This window comes from Solanum stenotomum, chromosome 12 (assembly GCF_019186545.1).
Source record: "Solanum stenotomum isolate F172 chromosome 12, ASM1918654v1, whole genome shotgun sequence".
NCBI classification, from domain to species: Eukaryota; Viridiplantae; Streptophyta; class Magnoliopsida; order Solanales; family Solanaceae; genus Solanum; species Solanum stenotomum.
This window is the reverse complement of record NC_064293.1, coordinates 45,481,921-45,489,466: the sequence shown is the minus strand read 5'-3', so window position 1 is coordinate 45,489,466 and position 7,546 is coordinate 45,481,921. Positions and strand designations below refer to the sequence as shown.

Sequence of the window (7,546 nt, the reverse complement as noted above, 5' to 3'; positions counted from 1 at the left end):
GAGAAGAAGAGGTTAGTTGCATAAGCTCTACGCACACTTTAAACCGCAAGCGTGTTGCTTACGGTTTAAGCTAATGGATTTTCCAATTTTTCTCTAATTTAATAAAGTCTTTCTCGTATGTAGGACTTTAAAAACACCTGTTTTTTTTGCTCCCTAATTTTTTCTTTAATTTGATGGAGTATCTTTTTGTCATTCAATTATTTGTAAATTCAAATTACATAGAATCTCTCTAAATTAATATTTAAAAAATTTAAGATAATATATTTTCACCAATCTTGATTTGGGTCACTCGAAAAATCACTGATTTTGATAAGATAATATATTTTTCGAGGACTCTATATAAATGTATGGTCTCATACTTTTATTAATATTATAAATTAACAATTTTTTAAAATTACAAAAATATCTAAGATAATTAAGTGAAATATGATTCTAGTGTTTTTTTTTGTTAAAATTGAAATATAGTTGGAGTTATCTCTAACCTTTCTTATTACAACCAAAAAATCTGATGTTGTCTTCTCACCAAAAAATTATGAAGAGTTCTAAATGCAATAAGTGATTTCTTATGCGTAACTGGTTTGAAATGTTTTTAAATATTGTCTTTAATCACACCAGCAATATTATTTTCTTTGATGGTATCCATAATTTCTTCTAAGCTTTCGCCTCTTAATATGTATCATTTTAGTTTTAATTGAGTAATCCAACGGATATTAACATTCATTTTATTACGGTAGTCGAGATCATTAATCATGAGCTAGAATTCATGAATATCTTTTTTACAAATAGGTTCATTTAAATTCCTGAAAACTTTATTGAATCTCGAAAACACTCTCCTAATTAATAAATTAAATAATATCTTTATAAAACAATAATAATTCATGGTTGCAATAATATTAATTTATAGAGATTCTATTATAAATCATATACATATAAATAAAAGAAAATCTTAGGCCCGCATACATGGCGCCACCACAAACCAGAATTTCCATTTTTATTTATTTATTTCCAAAATTTGTCTTCCCCATTTATGAAAAAGTTGCGACTTTAATAAAAAATTGCGACTTTAATGAAGAGTTGCTATTTTTATGAAAAGTTGTGACTACAATGAAGAGTTGCGACTTTTATGAGAAGTTGTGACTCTTATGAAAGGTTGTGACCTTTCCGAAGGGTTGCAATTTTTCCAAGTAGTTGTAACATGTTTTATAAGGCACAACAAACATTTTTCCACACTACCATTTGTTGTCTATAAATAGAGGGATTTCCTCACATTTTAAAAGAACGAAAAATTTGAACCTCTTCTTCTTCACAATTAACTATTTGTGTACTTTGCTCCTATTGAGTGGCTCACTGTCACCATATGTTACAGATCCTGGTATATACTTTTACAGTAATTAATTTATGCTTATGTTAATAAGGATAAATGATAAGATGTAATAATTTTCATATAATAATAATAATAATTTTTTAAACAAATAAACAAAAAAACTCAAATAATAAATAAAATAGTTTGTCAAATGTCATATAAAAATAGAAACTATATATTATAGTTTGTCAAATGTCATATAAATGATAGACTATACATTATAACTTATCTTGACATAGTTATACATTAACTATACATTATGATATACTCTAAAAATTAATAATAATTTAGCTATACATGAAGTAATATGGATTATATATGAAATATACACTAACTATTTAATTTCGATCAACTCAAATCATCTCAAAATAATCTCAAATTCGAATTTAAAAAAAAAAGGCACAAAAGAGGGAGGAGGAGGAAGAACGCACAAGAAAAAGAAAAGGCAGATGCCATTTTATTGGAAATAAATATGGTTGGGCTGATATTTGCATAATTTACCTTAGTTTATTTTTATTTAAGTTGTAACTATAATTTATATTTAATTTATAACTATAATAATAGTTTATCAATAACAACAAAAGAATTTTAAAAAAAGTCATTAATGATGCTTCAATTTTGTCTTTTTTAAGAGCCTAATTCATTTTAATTATTTTTATTTTTTTGGAATTTAAAAAATTAGAGCCTAACTATATTTTTTTCCGCGTGTATTGATTTTTCTTCTTTTTTTTTTCTGCGTGTTTTAACTATAAAAGAACCCCACCTGCTCACTTTAGAACAAACCACCATCATTTACACTCTCCGGCAGGTCGGCTCTCAACTCTCCGATGTCGATCAAAACCCCTAAATCTATTTTTTCCGGCGATCAATCTATTGGTATTCTTTCCATTATCTACTAGAGTACTCGAATGGAATTCTTGTATGCATTCTAGCCTTCTTTTTTTAAGAAAAAAATCAAGAAGTTGGTATTAAAAAAAGAAACCCTAAACTAATTTTCCCGCGGTTCATATCTGCTCAAGTAATAGTACTGGTCTTCCCATTATTTTGGTATTCTTCCATCAACTAAAAGAGAAGGAAAATTCTTGCATGCTTTTTTTTAGAAAAATTCAAGAATTGTTGGCTTTTTGAAGTGACATTGATATTCTTATATGCATATTTTACAGAATTTTTGCATGAATAGTTTTTATGAAAATTCAAGAACTTGTCGGCATATTTAAGGAAATCAAAGAAATTGTACTTTTCAAGAATATGAAATTGTAGCTTTCAAGAATATGACGTTGCAAATATTAACGAAATTCAAAAGAATTGTGTTGTCATTCTCTCAGCGGATTTTAAGGATGTTCAAGAATTTGTTTGAACTTTTTTAGGGAGATAGGGAGTCAAAAGATGTACATGCGATGGGGAGTCAAAAGAAGGTAAAACCATTCCTGTCATTTGTTGCTGACCTGAATAAGAGCTGAAGTGTTCTAGTGCATGTTTCAGTTAATTAGTTTCATTTCTTTCACCCACTTTTCAAGATTGTCTCGGACTGCATTCTAATTAATCATGGAAGTATTAGAGATCAAATTGTCTCTTTCTAAGTCTCGTAGGCTATATAGTTGCATCTTTGCTTATTTTCTGATCTTGTAATAGAATTGTCATGCCTGACATTTTTCATTCAAATTTTCAGAATTTGCACTAACAAAATCTCAAAGTTTCTTCGTTTATGGGACAAAATGGAGGGGCTGCCGTCCAGAGATTACAGTTGGGTACCTTAGCTATATCTCAGATATTTTTGCGACTTCTTCTCTATTTTGTTAAGATGATGGAATTTTTTCTTTTCCAATATGAGTTGCAGAGCGGTACTGAACAGAGTATTTGAAGAATCAGGATTACTATACTCAATGTAACTTTTGCGTCTTGCATTTTTTTGGTGATTCACTGGTTCCTGATTCCACTGATAAAAACTGCCTGGAGGGTGTCAAAGTTCTCCAACAGGTTGATGAGAAGTTAATTTCGATTGTGTCAAACACAACACAACACAACACTCATGATGTGCCATGCCGGATGATGATTAAAATTAAGACAGTTCATGATGTGCCATTCATGCCAGGTAATTTGTCCTTGAGTGCTTGTTTGTGTTAATAATCAATGATGACAGAAAACATGTGCTACTAATTAATGTTCTTTTACATGGTGCATAACCTAGAGCAGTAAGGAGACTGCATCATTCTCAAGAAGCTATCTTCTAGGAGCTTTCACAGCCGTCATCCCATCAATATGTTCAATCTTCCACCCCAAGTTGTGGTGACGGTGTATTCTCTGTTGAAAGGTTATGTTATCAAATTTCTTGGGAGCGTTAGGTCCCTTTCTGATATTATCTCAACTAATTAAGTCAATAACTCACACGATCAGATGCTTCGTTCTTCATGCCAAATGTAAAAAGGAAACTTGTTAACATCTGGAATAGCAAATTAGAAGCTCAAGGGGGGAATGCACAGGTACACGTGATGGGCAGTCAAAAGAAGGGAAACCATTCCTGCCATTTGTTCCTGACCTGAATAAGAGCTGAGTTTTCCTAGTGCATGTTTCAGTTAATTAACTTCACTTCTTTCACCTATTTTTCAAGATTGTCTTAGACTGCATTCTTATTAATCATGAAAGCATTAGAAATTACAATGTCTCTTTCAAATCCCATCTTGCTTATGTTTTGATCTTGTAATAAAATTTTCTTGCCTGACCTTTTTAATCAATTTTTCAGAATTTGCACCAACAAAAACTCGAAGTTTCTTAGATTCTGGGATAAAATGGTGGGACTTCCCTAGAGATTACAGTTGAGTACTTTAGCTATATCTCGGATGTTTTTGCGACTTCTTCTCTATTTTGTTAAGATGATGGACTTCTATCTTTCCCAATATGAGATGCAGAGCGGTACTGGAACAGAGAATCTTAAGAATCAGGATACTATACTCAGTGTGACTTCTGGCATGTTGCATTTTATCGGTGATTCATTGGTTCCTGATACCATTGATAAAAACTTCCTTAAGGGTGCCAAAGTTCTCCAACAGGTTGATAAGAAGTTTATTCCGATTGTGGCAAGCACAACACCTGCTATAATTGATCAGGTCTATTTTGTTCTTGCATAGTCCCATTATGGCCATTCTTGGTTTCTGAGTGCATAAACAAGTATATTCTATAGTTACTTTTTTCAAACATACTGTCTTCGTCACTATCAACAAATGATGATATAGGCTTATACATGCAATTCCGTATAAGCCTATCTGATGCATGATGCATGAGTTGACTGTTGTTTGCTAATAAGGAGTTTTTCTTAGGATTTTTCTCTTTGCAGTCATTGTTCGTGATGTATTTTACAACGAACCAGTTCGAAGTAAGCAAATGCACTCCAAGTACTTTTAGTTTTCTCACAATTCAAACAAATGAAAAATACTGATTTACATACTTTATTTCTAAAGTTGTACTCTGACCTGATTGATCTTTTGGTTTGCATATATAATCTGGAAGCCAAAAGAAGGTCTTGCATTCTCTGAAAGAGTCTCTGCCAAGAATCACCCTTGTGCATCCCAGTGTCTCCTTCAAAATTGCTGATATTGAAAGGTCTGATCCGTCTTCGTTACACTAGCTAACTTAAATATATTTTCTGTCTAGTTTCGTAGATTTTGTTCATTGCATTCACTGAGGATGACCTGCTTTGCACATGTGCCTCTCCTTCTCCGTTGCCATTATTGTCCAGTGAGTCTGGTCCGTCTTTGTTACACTAGCTAACTTACGGATATTTTCTTTCTGGTTTCTTAGATATTGTTCATTGCATGTAGTGAGGATGACCTGGTTTGCACAAATGCTTCTCCTTCTCCGTTGCCACAATTGTCCAGTGGGTTTGGGATTCATCTGAGCTCCCTTAACAGATTGAATGCAAGTGATGGTTCATTCAAGCTCTCAGGATACGTTTCAGGTCCTGATTTTTACGCAATGAATGTATAAAGTCCCAAATTGATGGATAAGAGATGTGATAAGTTATCTTTTCTACCATCTGTTTCCCTAACAACCATTATTTAATTTGCAGGTCCTTCAATATTTTTGTATCCACTTATTTCAGTATATTTTCCTGGCCAAAAGAAAAACGAAAAACTAATCTTTGGTTAACATTTTCTATACCAGATGCTTGTTTTAATGGTGTTTTTGTTTTCCTTTACCTTCGTAATGCAGATATCAATTCAAGATTTGTTTCCAAAGGACCAATACATAAATTACTTAATAACATAGCTATGAGTTTTCACAGTGCTTGTGACATTGAGAAGCGAAGTAGATCTCAGATATATCCACTGTTTCTGTTTAACTTAAACTGTCCTAAATCTTTATATGATTCGACTTTGGAGCCTTCAAAGACCTCTGTGGAATTTAAGGTGAATTTTTTGTTGGGATTTATGACTTACTTTGTTTTGGGTTGGGAAAAGAATGTGAGGCTTTGGATTTATTTTATTGAATTGAGTTAGTTTAGGTGTGGTTCTTGTTTGTTTGTCTATTAGAGCATGTCACTTGTTAGGCTTTGGATTTATTTTATTGAATTGAGTTAGTTTAGGTTTGGTTCTTGTTTGTTTGCCTATTAGAACATGTCACTTGTTCATTTTTGTTCCATGTTAGATGTGCAATCAAATTGCCTGAAATGATGTGTAGCATTTTACTCCCTTTGTTGGCACCATTGATACTGATTGTGTTAATCTCATAAAGCTACTTTGATGTGTTTTACAGGAATCTCTTGTGGTAACTAAATGGTTCTTAATGTTACTTGTAGGAAGATGCGAGGTGTGGTTCTTGTTTGTTTGTCTATCAGAGCATGTCAGTTGTTCATTTTTGTTCCATGTTAAATGTGCAATCAAATTGCCTGAAATGATGTGTAGCATTTTACTCCCTTTGTTGGCACCATTGATACTGATTGTGTTAATCTCATAAAGCTACTTTGATGTTGTTTTACAGGAATCTCTTGTGGTAACTAAATGGTTCTTAGTGTTAATTGTAGGATTGGCACCCCGTCCTTCTCTTTATTGAGGATACTGTCACGAATCTCTGGACTGTAAGTACCGGTGAGAGCGATCTCTATCGACATTTTTATGCAAACATCACTTAGCATTCATAGTATTTGATGTTATTTGTACATATGGCTTTGTCCACTCCACATTCCCTTTCCTGTTGGCTGCAGCCACCACCTGCTTCCCTAAAAGGGGACAAATTGTGGAAGGTTGGTTGGTGGAAGAAAGAGTTACTTATGCATCAGATGGTCGAAATCATTTCAGTGTTACGCCATCGTGTAGTTTTATCACTTTCTTTTCTCTTAAGCTACTTGGATTTGGAAAACCTAGATAAGAATATAACTGTTGAAGTATCCTCCTCATCTAATGCTGTCCCATTCCCTGCTCCTCCTTCCAGATATTCTGAGATCAGTAAAGGCAGGTGCAGAGCTCAGAGTTGCAAAGCTACACTTGAACTTCCTTCCCTGCTGCCAAAGAAACTGACTGGAGAATGCTCTGTCAGAGAGATATTCAATCTTCTTCTGATATTCTGTGGGGAAGTGCTTCTGAAAAGCATGATCCTGGGTCCAGATTCCTCTGTCAGATTGAAAGTTCAAGTCGGTCAAATTATGGATCTCTTGCTCATTGCACAGCCGGTGTAAACTGGAGATCCAGAAGCTCTGTGCAACCCCTTTCATCTAATGCTTTAGCTAGGATGATTTCCTTGATAACAAATTCCTGGATAGCAAAATCAATGCTTCAGCTAGCTCCAGTTATAAATCAGAAAATCTGTTAGGTTCAGGATGGGAGGATGAGTCTCAAACAATTGTAGCTGGCAAATCAACAGACGATACCTCATTTAGTGAGTCAGTTGAACTTGATGACAGTACAAAATTGATGCATGAGAGTAGGAAACCATTTATATGCGGATCTGTTCTTTTCACAGAAGCCTGATACATGATGGAACATCTTTTGATATTGATGAAGACATAAGTTTGAAAAAGTGACCACAGTACTAAACAAAATTGCCTTGAAGATGGTGTTGAATTTAAAGTAGTTGATAATATTAACCAGATCTTAAAATCAGAGAAAGTTCTCCAGGTGCAAAACTAAGGCATTGCAGAGGTCAAAAATTTTGTCAGGAGATTCAGAAAAATCTTCATTGACCAAGGACATT

At 33.4% G+C, this 7,546-nt stretch overlaps 1 protein-coding gene across 1 annotated transcript; it reads left to right on the top strand.

The window, feature by feature from the left end:
• Positions 1-4,709: 4,709 nt before the first annotated feature.
• LOC125849570 (DNA mismatch repair protein MLH3-like) lies at positions 4,710-7,493 on the top strand. The gene is made up of 7 exons (XM_049529673.1): positions 4,710-4,733; positions 4,868-4,960; positions 5,179-5,315; positions 5,570-5,766; positions 6,113-6,166; positions 6,381-6,444; positions 6,788-7,493. The coding sequence occupies exons 4-7, from the start codon at positions 5,629-5,631 to the stop codon at positions 6,871-6,873; spliced, it is 342 nt and encodes a 113-aa protein (XP_049385630.1). The 5' UTR covers positions 4,710-4,733; positions 4,868-4,960; positions 5,179-5,315; positions 5,570-5,628; the 3' UTR covers positions 6,874-7,493.
• The last annotated feature ends 53 nt before the right edge of the window (positions 7,494-7,546 follow it).

Excerpts from the sequence above, each read along its gene's own strand:
- LOC125849570 (XM_049529673.1), top strand. The coding sequence starts at position 5,629 with ATGAGTTTTCACAGTGCTTGTGACATTGAGAAGCGAAGTAGATCTCAG. Across the intron at positions 6,167-6,380 it reads TACTTGTAGGAAGATGCGAG|GATTGGCACCCCGTCCTTCT; the intron begins GTGTGGTTCTTG and ends TGTTAATTGTAG. Across the intron at positions 6,445-6,787 it reads TCTCTGGACTGTAAGTACCG|ATATTCTGAGATCAGTAAAG; the intron begins GTGAGAGCGATC and ends TCCTCCTTCCAG.